We start from the raw sequence: 21,852 nt of genomic DNA on the forward strand, positions 1-21,852 counted from the left end.
TGCTGTGTGTGCCTGATACCTCGCAGGGAATGCGCCGTGGAGCTTGCCCTTCTGAAGAGCTCGCAGGGAGGTGCCCGCCCCGGCCGTCCTGCTCAGGCATCTCTTACCTGTGCAGCACGGCCACCAAAACACTGCCACTGTCCCCTGGCAAACGTGGTCTTTTTGTAGAATGGTACTGTGTGCCTCATTTGAATCTATTAGCTTTATAAACCGTGATTTACTTAAACTTTGGAGGGTTTTTGTTTATCTTGCTGAATTCCCAAGCTGCTGCCTCTTGTGTCGTGCTGTCATGCTGTGGAAGGATGGTTGATCTTTTCACTTTGTTGATTTTATTTTTTTTTCTCCCAGGGGAATCTCTTCTTTCCCTTATTCTAGCAACCTGATTTGCATAAGTGTACAAAAGTTTTAACTATACCTTGTTAATATTTTAGTAAAGTCAGCGGATTTTGGGTTTGTGTGTTCTCACTACGAACGTTTTATGAAGGCAACAGTGGCTTGCAAAGCCAGCTCTGATTTTTCCTCCCATTTTTCCTTTAAAGTGTTGTTTGGTCAAAATGCCAGCATGATTAAAATGGGCACGCTAGCTTCCTAGGTCACTGCATTAACCTTTAAAATCTGATCGTCAAATAAAGAGAACCTTGTTAAATTATAGTCTTAACAGCGGCCCGTTTTTTACAAGTAACAGCTTTGATTACATAGTGTTTCAATTCTGAAGTGTTGTGCATTGCAAAATTGCTGAAAATAGCAGCTTTAATCAGATAAATTATGATTGTAATTTTCTAGTTTTTATGCAGGATTTGTGTGCATTTAAAATTAATTATTACCCGAGTAGTTTTGAATGGTGTTGGCTGAATGAAAATTCAATACTTAGCTGCAAAGTTTTAGTCTTTATTTCAGTGGTGACTCAGAAATGTGTGTTTACTTGATGCCAGGGATTTTAGTAATTCAAATACTTGAGCCAAGGAGGACACAAAATGTGTGTATAAATCAGAAGTGGTGAGGACTTTTGAACCAGTCTGCCTTGACACGATGATCTCATCAGGTTCTGATGTGTAAGCTGCCTGCTCCAAATTCCTCAACTGTTGGTTATATTTTTGTTGAGTAATGAAGATTTAGTATTATTTTAGTGAAACAGTTGTTCAGCTGCTAGTTAGCATTAAATCTGCATAAACCATTCATTCTCTTAACTGTGCAATTGTTCTTTTGTGGGGAAATCACCATCCATCAAGTGGTTCCGGTTGACGAATCTGACTTTTCAGTTCTGATCTTGCTTTCCCATTGGTGTAAAATAACTGGTGTCAAAATCTGAGCCTATACTTTGTTTTACTTCTTTGTATTTGTAAGTGAAACTACTGAAAATACTTCTTAAAAAATCGAGCATTCAACTATTTCAAGAAGAGATTGAGTGGAGTGCTTACAGAAAAGCAAAAAAACCCAAGGATGGTGGGGAAAATGACAGGCAGTGCAGGGAAAAGGTAACTTTTAGAGATGTCATAGAGCGGCGTGAATTAGCCCTGCTGATTTGTGCACATTTCTTTAAACAGTTAGGGTAAACACCAAGTGAGCCCAGACGGGCACATGCATGCCATGTGATGAGAAACATTGCCACTGTAAACGTATTTTTAGGGCTTGGTGCAAATACTGCTCCGGCAGTGTCGTGCTCAGGAGGCAATCAAACCCTTTTTTCACTTCTGAACTAGTAGCTGTATTTTAATATAGGTTTATGCTTTGAAGTTTACACCATCTGATGGAGCTGTAAAACCAAGGCTTAAGAAAGCTCCGAGGAACTGAGCTCATTTTATAAACAGTGGAAATGCTGGTGTGAATCTGGAGCGATGAGTCAGAGAGGTTACCTTGATGATATTGCCAGAAGAAAAGAAAACAGAATGTTGTGTAACTGCTTACATTATCTCATTGGAAAAAAACATGGTAAGGTTAAGTATGAAACACAAAGGAAGCGGTATGTGTGATAACCCCACGTACCCTTAAGGCAGAAGAGGAAAGGCTGGCAGCTCCGCGTTTTTCCCATCCTCAGTTTGTAAGATTGACAGCTATGAATATGATGAAAATCTCCTGGAAAAAAAGTAATTTTATAGATAATGTATAGAACACCAAGGCTATGGCATTTCATTCCCCCTACTGAAACGTGCTTACTGAAACAAAACTGTAGAGGTGGGGGTTTGGGGGTTCCTAACGTGTAGGGCAGAAGGAGCCCTTTCAAACAGAGCCCCATCTCTAGGACATGTGTCGGGAGTGGCTGGCCACCACTGGCTTGCCCGTGTCTCGCAGGCAGCTGGAGCCACAGAGGCACACAGGGCATCCAGATGTGGGAGATGAGCTAACTCGTCGACAACTGAAATTCTGGGCTTTACTATTTAAAATCTAGCAGGGAGCCCCACGAAGCCCGAAGATGGGTCAGAAATTATGACACATAATGGGTGCTGAGACTTATATTTGTGGTGTTTTTCACAGCTGGGAAATATATCTCCTCAATTGCTTGCGTCGAGAATTACATTAAGCAAATTGTGACTGAGCAGTGATTTTCAGAGGAAGCTTAAGGAGGATTTTCATAGGTACTCTTTTGCCACACTGCTTTTTCCAAGGAGCCATCACATAACCAATGAAGTATTTGTATTTAAAGGATTAATTCCTGCTGTTTGCTTGTGTACTGTTAATCATACCGTTTCCTCCTAAATGATTACAATTGATGAAAACTAAGGCAAGGGATATAATAAACAATGCACAAATAATCCAGGTACCAAGGGAGCAGGGTACCTGCCAGGTCTTTCCTAGCACAGGTGTTTAGGTGTTTTATTGCCTGCTATGAATAAAGGGCTTGCTTTCCTCTTCAGATTTGGAGATATGTCACACCACTAAATTCAGGAAGCTTTGCCGGAGGAATCTGCTGTCATCTTAAGTGCCCAGTTTCTTTAAACGTACACGTAAATGTACACCTTTAAATGAAAGGAGAGTGGCTACTATGGCTCATTGGCTAACACTGGTCTGTCTCCCTCCTCATTTCATTTTATGTGAAAAGCTGGCAATTTTCATGTATCCATAAACAGGCATGAGCTGCTGCACAGAAATTGCACTCATTATATTAATAATGATTTACCATGAACGTCCTCCAGGGGCTTGATTTGGTCCACATCAAAGTCCTTGGGATTCTTTCCGCTGATTACAGCAGATCAAGCCCTAAGCAGGTTTCCTTTTTTTAAGTCTCCTTTTAATGTCAGCTCGATGTTAGGTGTGTCTGCTACAGAAGGCTGCATCCTGCCCAGGCAAGTGGGGCACCGCAGCGAGCCACCGTGTAGTCTGATGTGGCCCGATGGAGGACTTTAAGATGCTGCTCTGTACCTGTGGTGGCTTCCCTGGGAGTGGGGTAATGAAGAGCAACATCTCCAGCTGCTCATGCCAGTGGTCCTTGGGGCCATCTGGGTACACCAGTGTCCCCTGAAGCATGTGGGGAGAACGAGAGCCTCTTGGCTTGTATGTAACCCACCTGCACCCAGGCGAGTCTACAGGGCTACATCTTAAGGGCGCAGTTTACCACCAATGGTCACAGCACTGAAGAAAGACTTAAGTGATGTCGGGTCTGTATGCAGCTATTCAAAATCTTTTCGTGGTTAATGTCTCCAGCTCCTACTTGAAAAATGGGCTTTACCTGCTTCCTGGGGCTACAAGAAAGCTTACTTAAATAGGAGTAACATTTTTCTTCCAAACAGTCCTATGTGCTTGCAATGCTCTGAAATATCTCAGTGCTTCTGGGCTTCAGTGTCCGTACAGTCAGTGAGAGAAAAGCAAATCTATGGTGTTTTGATGAAGTTGCAGAAAATATTTTTCCCTGGGGGAGTGTGTGGATGGCAGGACAAATGAGACCTGAAATGTGGCTCCATCTCAAGGCAGTACTTTCACTTAATGTAACTTTTGCTGTATTTCGGAACTTATGTGTGACTTAGATGTTAAACACCAGGAGCTTCTTGCTGGAAACAAACGGCAAGCTCTTTCTAAGTTTTATATGAATCACTAAACTATGTGTAGAATTAATTTTCTGCAAGTAAAGTCAGTTTTTGTTTTAAACAGAATTTATATCTTTGCATTTTGGTTGTTGATGGGCTCCTAAGAATCTGTTATCTATCTTTCCCCTTTTTTTTTTTTAATGTTAATCCTCCTTTAAAATCCTGACAATCACCTAGTCAGTTATTCTAGCAGATTTGGCTAGCGTTTCTTTAAAAAATGTTGCTGTGGTGCTTAGAGTATTGCTAAATTTTAATTATTAGTAGTTACAAAGCTAATAAATTACAAGAATACCAAAATCTATTCCAGCAATATTGCTGGGTTTCATTCAGACGCAGTCAGATAATTATAACTAACAATAATTAAAAATTAAAAGTGCTGTAGGCACATACCCATCATGTTGAGTCTGTCTGCCTAAACGTTCTTTATGGACTGCAAAACCACAAGTTTTATCTCTGATCTGTTGTCACAGTAGGGGAAGAGTTTTACCTATCAGGTCACAGGTTTTCAATCACAGAATTGACTAGGTCGGAAGAGACCTCTGGGATGGCTGAGTCCAACCTTTGACCTAACACCACTGTGTCAACTAGACTATGGCACTAAGTGCCATGTTTAAATTCAGGGGAGGAGGAATATATTGCTGTTTAAAAATTTGGGGTTAGGAGCAGGCTCTCATAAGGACCAAAGCTAAGAAACTCCATGGCAGACAATGTGGGGCTGCTGCTGGGCTCTGCAGCAGCTGCGGGTGAGTTCCTGTGTGGGTGATGCTGGAGGTTTCCAGGGCCTGACATCCACAGAGGTTAATGCTCTATGTAAGAGCAAGGGCTGTTTGTGCTCATGCACCTCTGTGTGATTTGTCAGCACCTTCTTCGCTAGCACAAAATGAGGCAATGTTTCCTGGGGCTGGGGATGCTGGTGGAACAGCCACGTAATGCAGACCGCGTGGCCTCTTTGTGTGGCCAGTTCTGTTGAAACAGAGGATGGTGCAGAAATCTTGAATTATCCTGTGTTTGACGTAGTGATGAGGTGTGGCATTTTTTCATTTGGAAAGATGACTCTGATCAATATATTGCTGCATCTTTATCATCCCTGAGGTCTCTTCAGTGAGACACTGAAAGATCTCAAGTCTGCAAAGACTCACCCGAGATAAAGCTTGGAAATGTCTGGCACTGGAGTGGCGTGTCCATAACAAAAAACCCTCCTCCACTTCTTACACCATTAACACTGTTCTGTGGCTGGCCCTGGCTAACAAAGTGTACGCAACCTTGCATTAACATGTGCAGAAAACCCAGCAGCGGTGCAGAGCGGGAGAAAAAAAGAAGGGAGGCAGGTGAAAGGCATCATTTCAGTCATTAATGCACTTAAGCGCACCCAAGTGTCAACATGTGTGATCAAGTGTAAGGAGGCATGTCGTTCCAATGTGGCAGCGCTGGCACACAGAAGGGGCTTCCTACAGCAGAGATGGCACTTGGATCCGGCGCTCAGGCTGCCCAGCTAAACCCGTCGCTGCCTGTCATCTATGCCCTAGGGCAAGGGTCCAACCAACTTTTGCGTAGGCACCATGCCATCCCAACAGATGGGCAGGAGTGTAAGCCGCCAAGAGACAATGTATATGCATCAATTGTGTTTATTGAAAGCACAATTCCTGGCTGGAAATGTCCAAATGTCTATTTATTCTGAGATAAGATGCCTTTAGTTAATGGATATGGAAATGCAGCCTAGCTTTGAACTAATTACTTTATATACATTACAAAACATAATGCAGGGACACAAATGTAAGATGTGCCGATTATGGGGAGCCCAGTTAAAGGTCTGTCATAACACACAGAATCCCTAAAATTGACTCGAAGTGCCAAGGTACTACTTGCCTCTAAGTACTAGAGACCAAATTTTTGTAGGAGCTGCACAGAACTATACAAATCGCTGGTGCAATGTATAACGACGTGCAAGGAGCCAACCTTTTACACTTGCAGGTTTTCCTTTGCACACAGATGTCTAAGCTCACCTCCTCTCTTAGTGGTGGAAACTGTTTTCACTTGTGTGGGTGAATGAGGGTGATACGTTAATCCAGACCAAAGCTAGACCAGTTTACACATCTCACTGAAGAGGTTTTTTTTTTCCATGCAACAGAAAGAGAGAAAAATCACGTAACATGCAAAGTTTTTGCTTTTATATTTGACAATATTGTTGCCCACCAAAAAGAGTAATTTATGATAATAAATTGTCTGGATAAAGATAAAAAATAATCTGTATGCAAAGATTACAGGGTGTTTCCTTCCCCTACGTGTTAGCTTTATTCAGTTAAGACTTATTAGTGTTCTTGAAAGATGTGCTTTAAAGACCCTTCTGAACATACAATTTGGTATTACAAAGATCCAGGCATACTATATGTAAATAAATAAAGTGGGAATGTTTTATCTCCAGATATATTAATGCATTCCCATCTTCTTGGAAACAGACCACACGGGCTTTGTTAAACATCCCTCCTTGACCAAAAGGAGGAAGCACAGGAGAAGAAATGAGAAATGGATTTTCTTTCGGAAAGACCAGATTGCATTCTCTGGTCTGGCAATAACAATTACTAATGACATTTAGAGAGAAATTAAGGATGAGAAATGCAAGTTGGCATTTCAGCAGTGCCAGTCAGTAACATTGCATCAGAGCTCACAGGAGACATGAGAAAAAGTTTAGGGATGGAAAATTAATTCTGTTATGTCAACAATTAACAAATACCTTTTCTTCATTCTTTACCACACTATCAAAAATTACCACTGTAATAGTATTTAGCAGCTCTTCAAGTGAAAGAAATAGCACTTTGAAATCCTTATTTCTGGAGGGAAATACACATGCTTGTGTTTTGCTCTGTTGCTGAACAATGAATTATAGAAAGAAGTTCAAACTGACCAGGGAGGGAGAAAATGAGCTCTTGAATGTGTGGTAGCAAGAATATTCCTTGTGGCTTTGCTCTGCAAATCTGTGTTTTTTACAACCATGAATGAATTAAGCTTACCAGCACTTTTTCTGAAATTGTTTTTACCTGTTTTATAAATTTGGAAAGGCAGAGGTTGAACAATATACTCAGATGCATGCAGGGAAATTTTGGAGGAGCCAGATGTAAAACCCTGGAAGTCTCAGACCTTTTATTCAGAAGTCCTTCATATGTTCACAAGGTGAAATTCCTGTCCCCATAGGAGGGTGGTGAGAAGCCCTGTTTCCTGCTGCTCTGTGTAGAGCCACAGAGGAAAGGGGCTGTAAGGAGTACGTCTGTGAGCATGGCCATCAGCACAGCTGGGTGTGCAGGGATGGTGTCCTCAGGGACAGCAGATCCAGGTACCACTGCTCAGCCTTACCCGGCTTGGTAGCACATGCCTTTCTAAGCAGGACATAGTCCTTAAAACAGAAACAGAACATTTTTGTAATATGTAGGCAAATAAAATTTGTGTTGTTTTCTTTTCTCTCCAAAAAGTCTTCTCACAATTTTTCTTTCTATGTGCTGGTGGGTAGAGATCTCTAATACAGCTCCTTTGATTTCCTTCTGCTGTGGTAGCTGCTGTGGAACGTAGTTTGGGGTCTGAGCACGCATTAGCCCCGTTTCCTCCTGCAAGTGTCGCTAGCATCCAAAGGAACTGGCTGCAGTGCTCAGGGGAAGAGGGATGCTGCACTGGAAAGGGCAGAACACAAGCAGTATTTAAGGAAAATAGTGGCGCTTGATCAGCCTCTGTTTTAGAGAGCTCATCGAAGGTGGTGTACAGCATCCTTTCAGAAGTTCAGTCTCTTCATTTGCTTGCTCCTAGAGCAAAACGGGGATGCTTGTCCAGACATAACAGTATATGCCTGAGTGTTTTCACAAGAAATGTCTAGATCATTAAATATAATAGGTCTCAGCTGCAGTTTTGATCACTGAAGCATGCACACAATTCATCACAGCAAATTAGGTATGTCTTTGTAACTTATCTTTCTGCAATTTGCTGGCACTTTGAGAGAGCTGAAACTTATATTCTATGTGCTGCAGAAGCCATTTCAGATAAAATACTTCAGATAAAATGTGTTTATTGTTGGAGAACAAGGATTCACTAATAACAGAAACATGGAGCAGTGTATGTTTCTGCTCCTGCATCTTGCAGAACCAGCAGTAGTACCAGCAGAGATCCCCAGCCACATTCATTATTTATATATTTTAGTGAATTTCTTGTCTGCAGTAAAAGAGGTATAAGCTTCAACATCAGACTGTTTGTGCCAAATTCTATCCTACAGCCCATTCAGGAAACCTGAGGCAGCCGTGGTTCTCAATCATTACACAGCCCATTTATCTGATTGGAGTTTTGTCCTCTCTGGCTTGCTGAAATGTTGCTTGTTCTTTATAAGCTTAGTTTGACCTTTGGAAAGAAAAGGCATTTGCTATTTTATTTTATTTTATTTTTTTTTTTTAGAGAGAACCAAAACCTACTTAAATGGAAATTGGCATTCAAAAGCAGCACAGTTATTGAAAAGCATTTACTTTATTACTAGAAGAGAATAGACGCTAGTGGGCTCGAAAATTACCTTTTGGTGGATTCATCAGTTTCAGTCACTAGTTAGTCTGTGAGCAGATGGATATATTTGTAACAGTTAACATGAATTTATACCCTGCATTTTTACATTTTCCTTAAGAACACTGCTATCTTAGCTGCTGACTAGAAGGGTCTGGAGATGTATTTTATTCGTTTTATTTTTCTGAAAGAGGATATGGTTGTTCCTAATTACAGAGATTTCTTACATCATAGAACGTGCCTCAGTTTTCAGAAATGTGAATGATATATAGCTACTGTGTAAGGAAAATGTTGTAGAAGAACCCCCCAGTATGGCTGCTGCAGAAAAAATAAACATCTCAGCCTAAACCTAGATAAACCCCCATGGACTGAGAAAATAATTTTCAATAACCAGATATTTTTAACTCTGTGTATGAAGGTAGTAATCACAGTCGCCTGTATTTGCATCTAGAGTCTGCCACAGTCTAATTGCTTTTCTTTTTTCTTATCCCCTTCCGAAATACAAGGCTACTGGTTAACAGAGCAATTCATTAAGCACTCTGTCTCCAAAATAGCAAGAATTACTGCCCTAGCCTCTACCATGTGGCATCTTTAGGTTTCGGGGATTTCGTTTAAATCTGAAATTTATGTCCAGGAGAAATAAATTATTAGATTGTAAAAGCAGCTGGGGAGGGAGTAAATATAGTCTCTTTTGTCCTCTATATCATTTCCCCAGGAAGATAATAAATGTATGGCAAGCGTCTTGTGTTTCCCCAGTCGTACAAATGTTGTGCGTGTGTTGTATTTCAGACGTGAAGCCTGAATTTCAGACAGGAGATCCTGGAGTGATGCTGCACTGCTGTTGCCTGCTGCGGTGGTGCTGGCGCAGCCCCCGTCACTTCTGCAGTTAGAGGGAATTTGAAAAATAGTTTCATGAAGAAATTTGAAAGGCCTTGCGTGTACCTCTGATTTGCTGAGTAAGAGATTTAGGGTGTAATCCTAGGGTCTATCTCCTTGGCCAGTGAAAGGCAGCGGGAGCAGCAGTTTCAGCCCTGGCTGCTGGACCAAGCTGAGGACGGGGGTCCTGCCCTGCAGCCCGATCCCGAGGGCCAGTTTTCCCAGGGTGATTTTGAACAGCATGAGAGAGACTCCTGCTAATTCTTCACTGCCTTACCTGTTCTCATTGCTCTGCTAGGTCAGACACACAGAGCAAGAGTAATGAGTAGTCAAGAAAAAATGGGGCTTGATAAGAGCAAAAGGAGAAGGAATAGTTAGAAAGTCAGTCAGTAACTTGCCTTTCTGCAGCTGGGCTCGTGTATAGGGCCGTCATTGCCTGCACCTCCGTGCTCTTGTCGGGAAGGTTGTCGGTGTTTTCAGCCCAGCCTACTTTCAGGGACCTGAAAAAAGCCCTGGAACAGCCTTGCTGCTTGTTGTTTCTGAAATTGCTTTCAGAGAAGTATATTCAATCATATACTAATGTTTGCGTGATTAATACTCTGCTTTAACATCGTATTTTGAGAGTAGTTTTATATCTCTCTTTGACCAGAGGGGAAAGGAAGAAAGGTAAAATAATTCAGAATACAGCTTGTTTCCAGATTGTGCCTGTTCTGCAGTTTCTGCTTATGTTAAACGAAAATGGGACGGGAATGTTTGATGCACGGGCTGGGTGCTCGTGTGCGGTGACCTGACTTGTGCAGTAACCACTAATGGACAGATTGCTAATGCTCTTTTCTTTCTTCATATTTCACATTAATAGAATAACTTACAAGATACTAAACTGTGTATCCTTAATGAGGCAATGGGGCTTTGTTGGAAAAATCTAGATGATAGAGATAAGACTGTAGGTGCTGATGGGATCAGTGTAGAGACAGCTCGTGGCTTTGTGTAAGGTCGGCTTGGGTTCAGCGAGGCTCCGTCACCCCAACTCCACATGAGCCAGCCCAGATTTGGCTGCAGCAGTCCTGAGCTTATCAACTCAGCCGTGCTTGAGCTGATGCGCTGCAGAGCATCTTGTCTGTCTTCTGTGCCCTGTCCTGGGCAGGCGGTGTGGACACCCCAAGGTCGCCTCTGCGCAGAGCACGTCTGCAGAACCAAATTACCTCGGCTTTGCACCATGCAGAAACGGCCAAGGCGCTGCCCATGCCGCGCCAGCCCTGGGGGAGAGCTCCTGCCTGACCACCGAGCCTCCTCTTTTGTTTCTGTTGCACAGTTAAACCTGAATAAATTGCCATGGGCATTGAGGTTTGACTGCGTATAGCATATCTGTCATCGGTGCATTACGTTACTGTGTCTCCAAAAGGAGTAGAGAGGAGGTTTAGGACATATTTACTTCTGAAAAATTCGTCCTCCTTTGGGGCTGACACAGGCTCTTAGTCTTTGCATGAAATCAAGATTGTTTAAAATGCAGCATCTTGCTGTTTAAAAGGCAGATTTTCCTGAGATCAGTGTCAATGTTGTAATGGAGTAGCACTGGCTGGAAAATCCCATTTTTTAACAGTTACAGTTGTTTCACACACAAACCACAGCAATGTTGCCTCACTGTTTTGTCTTGTGATGTCTTGGAGGAGACAGCTCATGTTGGGGGTATTTTGGCCCCTCTTTTACGTATGGGAACAAATCCTGCTTGGCTCTTTCACACTGCTAGCTCCTCTGGGGTTAATTCCTCAAGGCACTGGGCAGTGGGCTGAGCACAATCCTGTCTGCAGATTTCTGCTCTGCTGGTGGCATGTACGCTAATGGGGCGGCATGTAAAGTACTTCTATAAACTGTGGCCTTGCTATTTTATAGCAGAGAGACTTGCATTGGAAGATTTTTATGCCCCTTTTGAAATCAAAACCCAACAATAACAGCCATTACGTCCAAGGCAACAGGTTACTGACCAGCCATTTTGTCAGCCCAAGCAGTATGTGGGTGCCATGTGACAGGAATATTTATCTGCCTCTAAGAAAAATGTATCCATAACACATGGCAATGCAATTCTTAAAAAGATTACCAAGAGAAGGACTGTGACATGCTGTAGCCTAGCTGCAGGCAGGCACGGCTCACATGAAGTCCGGCTGTGTCTGCACTTGCTTATTTGGCCCAAGCAGCTTGGGTCAGCTGCAGCTCCCATCATTCAATGGAGGGTGTTGCCTAAGTGAAGACTGCAAGATGCGCTGCAGTTAATGTCTGCATTAAAATTCACAGTTAAGGCTGAGACTGTTTTATTCCTGGTCCTTAACACCAGGAATACCTAACTGGTGCAGCAAAAAAAAGCTAAAGAAACCATACGGCATTCAGTGACCCTTGCCATACTGAAGAACAGCAGGGCAAGTTAAGGAGCCAGTTTTAGGTTCAACTTTAAATTTCCTGGCTTTTGTTGGGTTATATTCCCAGGGAAATGGGCACTCAATGAAGCTTGTGTCTATGCGTTTTGACTGATGACCACTAAAGGTACCCTGTAAAGCATTTCCCTTTTTCTCTAAGTATTTTTTGAGAAAATGAGTGTGAGGCGATGCCAGGCATGGTACTATAATACAGACCCAATCAGGAAATTATTTCGTGTTTATAGAAGAGTCACAAAGGGTCCCATAATGATGATGCCAGCCCTCACAGAAATGAACAATTAACTGGCTTCTGCTGTGTGATTTACCTTTAGATCAAGGAGGGATTAATGAGATATGCTTCAGATAGGCTTCAAATAAATCAACAAATCATGTTTTTGAGAGGAATACCTAAGAAGGATTCCTGGGAAATGGTTTTCCTCTTGCAAATGATATTGAAACACATTGCTTCCGTGAATAGGACCCGTTAGTGGATAGAAACAGGTCTGCGCTGGGTCCTGTGTTGAAGTTTTTGGCATAGCACAGGCAAAGGAGTGTACCTGTGGGCTGTAGATGCTTTCTCTGATTAGTGCGTGGCTTAGACTGGAAAACAGACTGGAAGTGAGCTGTTTGCATTCATTAGGACAGCTTTGGAGGGTTACTCCAAAGTCTGGTGAAGGGCAGGCGTGCTGCTGCATGCCAGGTGGGTGACCATGTCCATGGAGGCGCAGGGGTGGCCGTGGCGCCGAGCACCGGGGCGCGTGTGGGACCAGCTCCCCAGAAATACAGGGGCTGACCAAGCCGAGGTCAAAGTGTTCTCGGCAGAGTGGGGTGCTGGGATGCTGCGAGCCCTTTTCTGCTCTCGGGATCAGCAATGGCTCTGGGATTCAGTCGGGGAGAAACGATGCGGCTGGGGGAGGAGAGGAGGAATTCTAAAAATATTCTGGGTTTATGTGCTTCTGACAACAGTAATTAAATTTGTCGCTCTCCCTTTACATTTAGGAAGTGTAAGGTTCTTCCCTCAGCTTATTTTGATCTTGTGCATGGCATACTGTAGACTACAAGTCACAAGGATGCTGATAAATTTGCATTTCTGAGTGAAATTCTCAGGAGCGCGCAGTCCCTCGGGACAGGTATTATTAGCTCCCTGGTTTCATTGGGTGCCTCAGTGAATCACGGTGTGTTTACGGCTAGTTTCTCTTAACGGAAGACTCCGGTTATCTCTTAATAACGTATCCTCCTGTGGTTTTTATTTCCAAAGTGCCGTGGTAAGGAGATTTTCCCAGAGGCTTCAGTTTGCTTTTGTGCTTCAGCATTTTACCCTGTGTTTTTGAAAGAAGCGTATAGACTTTTAGGTGAGGCATTTAATAGAATATGAGAGGCTCTGCCAGGCTTAGGCTCGCATTTGGAGTTCACTTGTGATAGCTCACCTTGGTTTACTCTGAGTTTTTAGAGAAGAATAGAAAGAGACAGCATGTCTAGAAGACTGACGATACAGAATTATTAGTCGCAAGTGGATAAGGGGGAAGTATGTTAGTTGAGTTGTCAAAGTCTGATTAGGACTAAACAACCTGAATTAGAAGAGAAATTAAATTCATAAATCATCTAGAAAATCCTTAGCTGGTGTGAGAAAAGGCTGGCGCTGGGAAAAATAACTCTAAGAAAGGTATTTGTATAAAAAGGTAATTTTTCAAACGCAGAATAACCTGGAAATGCCTATCAAAATTCAAGAATACATTAAAATTAACAGAAGCGGTGTAAATGTAGAGATAGAACTGAGCAAGTACAGTGTTGGGACGATGCAGCACGGCAGCAGACCGCACAGCCCCCAGGGTGCCGAACAAAGGCAGGCGGCGGGGCGGGGGGTGCTTCGGGGTCTGCCTGGGTCTTACAGACCAATGCCTGGGCAGTTACACTTCAATACAGAAACATGCCAGCTGCAGAAAACGATTTATAAAAAAAAAAAAAGCAGCATTTAGTCGGTCATGTGTGGAAGCGGCTTTTTTTCCCAAGTTCTGAACCTTCCCATCGACTCCAGATGAAGTGCCAGGTCCTGGTCGCCGGAGGAGGCGGGCAGGTTTCGGGGGGTGGCTCAGAGTGTACCCCGGGTGAGTGGGCGCCCTGGGGGGCTGCTTAGCCTCCCCAGCAGGTACAGAAATCCCGGGGGTGCCAGGGCCAGCTCTGTCCTGGCACGGACAAGTATTTCTGTGTCCCAGTACCAGTGAAAGGTGCATTTGGCCCCGGAGTAACCCCACAGTACGTGCAAGCGTCAGGGTAACTCAGGTGCCGGTATTTTCATTGGAAACAGCCGGCTTGGCTTTTCAACTGGCACCAAACCTCCAGGCATATTTTCTTAGACGCTCAAAGTGATTTTTATTTTTTTTCTTGGTTCAATAACTTGTAAAGGACAGCTTCCTAGCTGCATTTGTTGAAGTGCCATCTCAAAGCGTGCCGACACGGGGACTGACGCATGGCAAGTTATCAGATGCTCAGAGATGAAGGAAGCAGTAACACAGGCAGCCGTTCCCTTTCACAAAGGATGTGCCACCTTGCGTTAGCCTCTACCTCAGTTTCAATGGATTCTTCAAATAAAGAAGGGCCATGGGAACCTGTCTTGCCTGACAATTTTTTTTTAGTGAGTACCATGATAACTTGGAGTTCACTTGTTACAAGCATTTTATGTAGTGGGTGAAATACCAGGGGAAAGGAAAGAAGTGATACTATATTTCCTGAAAAACTAGGATCTAAGCATATAAATGTCACTGGGTGAGAGTTACCTGAAACAACTGGAAGGGGAATTAACACCTGGTTTTACGGGAAACGCTGGTTACCACTATCAGTTTTAATGAAGTGTATTAACTAAATTGTGTTCTGAGTATTCATTCAGCCCTGTTTATGGCACACTCTTGAGTACATTTACTGTTTGTCAGAAGTGCAAACTAGTGAACATATGAGGCTTTAAGACAGGCCATCTGTTAGTCTTAGACCCTTGGATAATTGTCAAACTGTTCTAAAAATAAGCACATACAAACTGCAAGGGGGTGCAAAGGTGATTTTTCTTTAGGCTCTGATAGCAAAAGGAAAGTGGCAACCAGAAATTAAAATAAAAATAAATAGGTTTATCCTGTAAAGCAAGCTTGCTTTCCTTTTCTCCCCTTCTCTCTCCCTTCCACCTCCCCCTTCACTGTGCCTTTTTTTTTTTAATTTAGGTTTTTTCCTCTTGCTCTTCTGGGTCATGGCATCCCTTGAACGCCTCTCCAGTTTAGGATTAGAGCAGCACCAATTTAAGGCTCACAGCTTTCTGTAGAGAGCATAATCTCCGATGGCTAAAGCAAGGGTCATCTTGTGTCCTCTGCCTAAAGTAATCTCTTTATAAAGTGAAGGCATAAAGATTTTGCTCTTTACGGATTGCTGTTAGAAGGAAATAGTACCTGTGCACATACGTGTGTGTGCTTATGGCTATATGTTGAGGAATAATGGCCGAGAGATTTTTGGACCGTTTTGAATTCAAAAGATGCAAAACATTGTTTGAAAAAAGAATGCTGCAGATGGTATTTCATAAATATTTAGACACTCTAACTTCTGTTTGTAGCAATTTGGAGGTTTTGTTTTGTCTTTTTATATATATATGTTCAAATGTGAGACTTGAACCTTTGCTTCAAGTCAACACCTGAATTGGAGGTGTAGTTTTTGTCTGGCAAGCTGCGTGTGTTGACAGTCAATGGAGGAATTGCTGCTCTTGTTCCCCCCAGCACCACTCCGTAAGGGGCAAAGGAGAGAGAACGGGGAGGAGGGGGCACAGCCCCAAGGAGTCTCCAGCAAAGACCCTGATCCCTGGGCTTGGAGCCAGGCGTTACCTGAAGGGGCGGAGGAAACCTGGGCAGGGAGGTGGGGAGAGGCAGGGGGAGAAACTACCTGGGCTCTCGCCTGGGTCTGGAGGAGCCCCTGGACATTGGGAAAAATACAGGTATTAATAGCAACGACCTTCTGCATCACAAGATTGGGCAGTTGTGTTCATGCATCACCCCTGAGGTCGGTGCTTCCAGTCCGGGGCTGGTGTTTCCAGACTGGGTGGTTTCACAGTGCCACAGCAGCCCCGGTGTCCTCAGGCACCGAGCCGTGGGGACAGCCAGGGTGGGCATGGGCTGAGCAGCTGGCTCTGGGTAGTGATGTGCGGGCAGCAAGTACCTCTCCCAAACACCCGGCATGCTCACGCACACAGGTCACCCAGTGGCTAATCACCAGTTAAGTTTCACGTTGGCTGTTTGTCACATGAATCTATTACCTCCATAATTCCTATTGAAATGATTTGGGGAATAATTTCTGTTCATTTTAATGGGATTTGGAAGGGGAGGGAGAGGCTTTATAATCTTTAATCAGAGTCTCAGTCTATGTAACACTGGAGAAAGCTCATGAATTTCACTCGATGTGGTGGGCATCACCAGCCTTGTGCCATTTCTTAACCCCTGTGTAACATCTGGTCTTTTAGGTGTACATGCTCACGCACATAGACAGGATACCTCTAAACCGCTGGTACAAAATATCTAAATACCTAACAGATGCACAATGGCACTATAGACTGGATGTATTATGGCCCTAAACCATTATCACACCCCTCGCAGTTGCATTTTATTTTTTTCACCTGCTCCTGTGTAGTACACCTGTGACTTGGCAGTGAACGGTGTTGCAGTGTGGGAGACTCCCAGCTTGACTGCCTGGCTTGGAGCTTTGCTCCATCATGCGCTGCCTCTTTGTGTGTGTTTTTTCTCTCGATCTTATATAGCTTGTAAGAGTTCTTTGAACTGCTGTAAGTGATCATCTTTCAAGCCTGATGCTTTCCTTCTTGACACGGTGCTCTGAAAATGGAGATTGTCGTGCCAGTGTTTTCATAATAATGCATGTAGAAAAAGAGAAAAATTCATTGTAGATGTCCTGCACAAACGGCTTGATCCACATCGAGAGGGCAGGCAGGGGGTGTCACCAGGGAAGATCTGGAGATCAATCAGTATCTACACGGACAATAATCAGCCATTCTTTGAAATCTTTTTATTTCCTGCAAAACCCGTCGCCCAGTTCCTTGGTCACAGACACTTCCACAAATGGTTTATTCGGGGATTGTGTAGCCAGCAGAAAATTCCACTTAAACACTGCAACAACCCTGAGACTCGGGGTAGTTGCATTTTTCCCACTGACGTGGCTAAGAGAATTGCTATCCATTTTGCATGATTATTAAGAAAAGAAAAGAAGAAATTTTCCAACCTTGTCCTATAAATAAGCTGTGACTTACTTGATCTTGACAGGTGACTTAGTGCTGCTGTAGAGTTTTCCAGCTGCAATAATGTCTCAGAATGATGTATTCAGTGGGGTATCAGCTGTGAGCCATGCATAAACCAGGGGGCCTAACAGGAGCTGCGAAGAACCATTTTTAATGTTCAGCTTCCAAATTGTGTCCTGCCTCCTGCCAGCCCCCAACTGCATACGTGTATGGATGGCCTTGTGTGCAGGTAGGCATGTGCAAACACACACAGGAGCATGCCTGGAGAGGCTTCGTTTTTGTGGCTGCTCTGTTTTCCTTTGCAAATCGCCATTAAGGTTTTTTTTTTTAACTATAACTTCTAGAGTTGAAAAATCACGCCCGAGCTGTTTCCTGCCAGCCCCCTCCTGCTGGAAAGGCGGGTGAAATTTCCTCATTAGTCAGCAGCAGGCTACTTGAGCAGAGGCATTCCCGTAGTGGTACATTTCCAAACTCTTGCTCCCTTCTGGCCTTTATGGTTTCCTTCTGCCGCCTGGAACAGCCCAGTGTAGCACCAGGCTGAAAGCTATTTCTGCGAAGACATGGGGCATTCTTAATGCCAGGATTTATTTATTTTGCAATTGCACCAAAAGTCAGGTCATCAGGGGCATTTTCTGTGTCTGTGGGCACACAGAGGTGCCTAATGTTAAAGTTATTTGATAAAGCATGGCTCAAACACGCAAAACGTGTGAGAGAAGAGACAGAAGCACTGAACATCTCGGATACTTTCTGACATCTGCAAAACACAATTCCAATGAGCTGCACACAGAGGGAGTAGAAGCAAGAAGACAGGCATGACGGTTGCTAGTAATAGGAGACAGAGGTTGCCAGACTTTTTGTGGAGCGTGCGTTTGTGTGGTCTGAAATACATTTTAATAGGTGAAAAGCCTGTACTGGATGCAGAGGATACAGACAGGCTTTTGTGGGTCTTTGAAACACACACCAGTGGTGGTCATGCAGTATTTGCACATGCAGAAGCCTGGTGGTCTGGTGTTCACCAGCACTTGGGTGTGCAGGACTCACACATTTGTGCACATGGCTTGTGCAGGGTCTGCTCTCTGAAAGGCAGGGGAAGGGTTCGGTGCACACAGGCTCTTGTGTGTGTAGGCATTACAGGTGTGTTTGTGAGGTCCTATATAAAATGTGGCTCTATTTATTAACTGCGTGGTCCAGGGTCTAGTCAGCGTATTGATTCCCAGTAATGCATGCAAAGGGAATAAATAGTACATTCCCAAGATACTAAGACAAAATCAAGATTTGCATATGAAAAATGTGTATTTTATTTTTTTTGAACTGATAGCCCTATGGCACAGCTAGTTTCTCAGCTTCTGTCTGACCCAGCTCTGAATGGCTGCAAGATTTGAGTATAATCTGTTTCTTTGTGTAAACTCTGCTCACAAACCCAGTATATTCGTTGTATTAGGAGTGTTCAGAACATATTATTAACCTATGTTTGAGGAGGGAGGGCTCACAATGAAAGTTTCATTATCAGATTTAGAGCCACATACCATTCCTTTATTGACCTGCCTGGTGTAATCAATGCAGCAGCCATACAAGTCTGAAATCATGTTCCCTGACTGTAGACCATGCGTCATGCATCTAGTGCTGATTGTGCATTATCTTTTAAATGACACTGCCTAAATAAGTATGGATTTGTCTACCACGAATAGCCCTTCCTTCAATTTGAAGATGGCAAACCTCTTGCTTTTTTAATTGATATTCAGAATGACCTAAAAATAGAACTGTAATGAAGTGTACTAGGAATGCCATTGTTAAAACGCTGAGGAGTGTGTCTGAGCACAGGGTGGCCTGTGCATTCTTTGACATTTTCATGCTTTCCCACTTAGGTTTAGTGGACAAGCTTGTTGTCAGTGCTGCCCTTGTGTTTGTAGGGCTCCATTCGTCCTGTTCCATAAAGTCGTTACTTGATTTGAGAATAACATCCAGCACTGCAAAGGCCATTCCTTCTTAAGACTGGGAAATGTCCGTGTATAGCAAAGTAAAAAGCCATTGGATTTTTTTTGCTGATGTTAAATTGTCTAAAAGCAAAGTCGTTTCAACTGTCGATTCACTTGCTGTTATTTGAGTATAAAGCTTTATCCCCTCATAAGCTTTCCAGGTCTTTGCACAGTACTTCTGGTTTTTGATTCTGAAATACTTCGCGTCACAGACTGGGGTGTGTTCAGAGGGCTGGTGTTAGGCTAACAAAGGACCTGTGATTTTGTGATTTCGTCAGTCGATTGTATTTCATTTCACAAGGGCTCCTTCTGGGTGTGTGGCAGCTACGATGCTTCTGCCACCCCTGTAACCTCCGGGCACGTCAAAGCCTGACCGTTGCTGTGCGGGGTTCCCTCACAGCCCGCTGGCCACAGCGTGGCACAGAACTTTTGCCGGGATTTGGGAACTCAGCGGCACCTCTGACACCTGGTGGTCACGTTTTGGGAGTGCACAGTCCAGAAATGGTCCTGCCTGCAAACGGGGTCACCGCCGCCTGCACCCCCGGGCCCTGTGCATCGCCGGCCACCCCTTAGCTCTTTCCACAGATGGTTTTCATTAGCGAGACGTCGCCTCTGGATAAAGCAGAGGATCACGCTTTTTCCTGACCAAGATGTAGCTGTGGGCAGTGTAGAAGGACCAGATGATTTATGAAAAGTTAACGTATCTTACTTTATTTTAAAGCTTCGTCATTGTAAATAAATAATTAGATTTAAAATTCATTCTGTGTTTAAAAACTTATTCTTCAAGCTGGCAGACTTGCCCCGCTCTGTTGTTAGGCAGATGGAGACTAGTAAAATTGCCTAGGCTTGAAATAATGCAAATGAATTTTTATATTTGGGGATGCTGGGGACTCAGCTCAAGAAAAGCTCATCATGAAGCACATCTCTAGTTGTGCACATAGTTGAATAATCATATAAATAAAGCTGAGCTTATATGTAGGACTGGGGTTTCAGTCAGCACACAAAATGTAGGTGAATTGCTAGTGCTCTAAAAATACGCTTCCAAGGTTGGCTTCACAATTTATTGGCTGCTGCACAAAATGGCAAGACAGGTCAGCATGCTCGGGTGCGAGATCCTGTGTGGACATGAGGCTATCACAAATCTACCAAAAGGAAAAAAGGGAACAAAAACGACTCTAAACTGCTGAAGGAAATGTGTAGAGCAAAGTCTATTCTTTAAAGAGATTTAACTTCTGGGTTACATGTCCAGCCTTTTTTCTGCTGGGTGTATTACCCTGGTGCCTGAACTGGCGGTTCAGCTGTTATTGCCGAAGTATTTCTTGGCCTGAGAAGTGTGTGTCACAATCTGGTGTCTCTTGCTGCCAGTACTTGCACCCGGTACTAGTGAGAATAAAAGAGTAAAATATGGCAAGGGTTCCCCCGCGATTCAGATTATTTTTTTTTAGTTGTTACGATTAAGGGAATCCCTAAAGGCAGTTTTTGCCCGTGAGGTGTTACCACTTTCTTAATACGTATTGGAAAAAAAAAAAGAAACCCTCACGGCTGTACTTGGCTTGTAGCATGTTTTTTTTCTAAGTTCATGCCAGCATTAACAGATCTGTCAGAACAAAGCAAATGTGTCATATTGGCAGCTGTTACTTATGAGTACTTTTTCTTTATTGCATTTTGTTTTGTAATAATTGAGAAGCTTTTATGTTGAGCTCTGCATAAATGGTACTGAGTAGGAGGGTATGGGCATGCTTTCTATTATTCTGCCCCTCATGCATGTCTCCTTTTTTCGTCTTTCCAGAACCACACATTGAGCCAGCACGCACAGTGAGCCACTGGCACTACAGGACACCTCTCTGCAGAAGACTTGACGGTGGCACAGTGGGGAGGACCATTTGAACATTACATCCAATCAAAGTGTCATTTGCAACCCAGATGTAAAACTCTAATGATTTGGCCATGAGGCGCTGCTATTATAAGCAGCTGGAAATGAATATTAATGGAAGAGATTAAAAGTATTCCATGCTCAGTATTTTTTATTGTCCTGCTTCAGCTAGTGTACTTTAGAGCTTCTGCTTCTGACTGAATTTATAGTGTTAGATAAATCTGCTTTGATGCTGTTGCCCTTTGTTGCTTCTTGTATTATATTGATAGTTAAAGATTAGGTGTGATTTTTTTCTTTTTTGTTAACTGCTTTTTAATTGCAATTTTAGGTAATTGTGCATTGTGATGTGATTGCTTGGCTATTGTCCGAATATTTCTTTTTAATTTTTTAATTAAAGACTAATGCTTTGATTGGATTTGCCAGTTCACCGGACAGTGATTAAAACTATGTAATGAATATAATCGGTTTCAGTGCAACTGGATGGTCTGCTTTATAAATGTGACTTAATCTGATTGCAATAACTAGTACAGTTCAATAAAGGGAATACACGAGCTTAGCGTCAGCGGTTGTCTGTCTGTCAGTACACGCTGCATCACCGCTGCTGGCTGGTGCGTGTGAATCACAAAGGGATGGCTCACCCGACGGCAGAGAGTGTTCTGCGCCCCAGGAGGAAGGAAGATTGGGAGAAAGCGAAAGCCACGTTCCCGCATCTGGCGTTGTTCTTGCTCCTGGATGCACCTCCCAGGCTCCCATGGTAGGTTGAGGTGAGGTAAGAACATCTTCTGTGAATCTGGGCACGAAAAGGTGTTGCTAGCCTATAATGCTCTTTAACTCAAATCAACAAGAATGGAGGGGGGCTGGTCTATAGCTGCCTTGACCCTGTCTCTGTGCTTCTTTGTTT

At 43.4% G+C, this 21,852-nt stretch overlaps 1 protein-coding gene across 4 annotated transcripts in view; it reads left to right on the forward strand.

Moving 5' to 3' along the window:
• ZNF423 (zinc finger protein 423) overlaps positions 1-21,489 on the forward strand; it is a 234,719-nt gene extending 213,230 nt beyond the window's left edge. For all 4 annotated transcript variants that reach the window (XM_068411126.1, XM_068411127.1, XM_068411130.1 and 1 more), the window contains one exon: positions 20,868-21,489. In XM_068411126.1, coding sequence (XP_068267227.1) covers positions 20,868-20,897 — 30 coding nt within the window. In that variant the 3' untranslated portion in view covers positions 20,898-21,489. The remainder of the gene's footprint in view (positions 1-20,867) is intronic.
• The last annotated feature ends 363 nt before the right edge of the window (positions 21,490-21,852 follow it).

This window comes from Nyctibius grandis, chromosome 12, assembly GCF_013368605.1.
Source record: "Nyctibius grandis isolate bNycGra1 chromosome 12, bNycGra1.pri, whole genome shotgun sequence".
Lineage (NCBI taxonomy): Eukaryota > Metazoa > Chordata > Aves > Nyctibiiformes > Nyctibiidae > Nyctibius > Nyctibius grandis.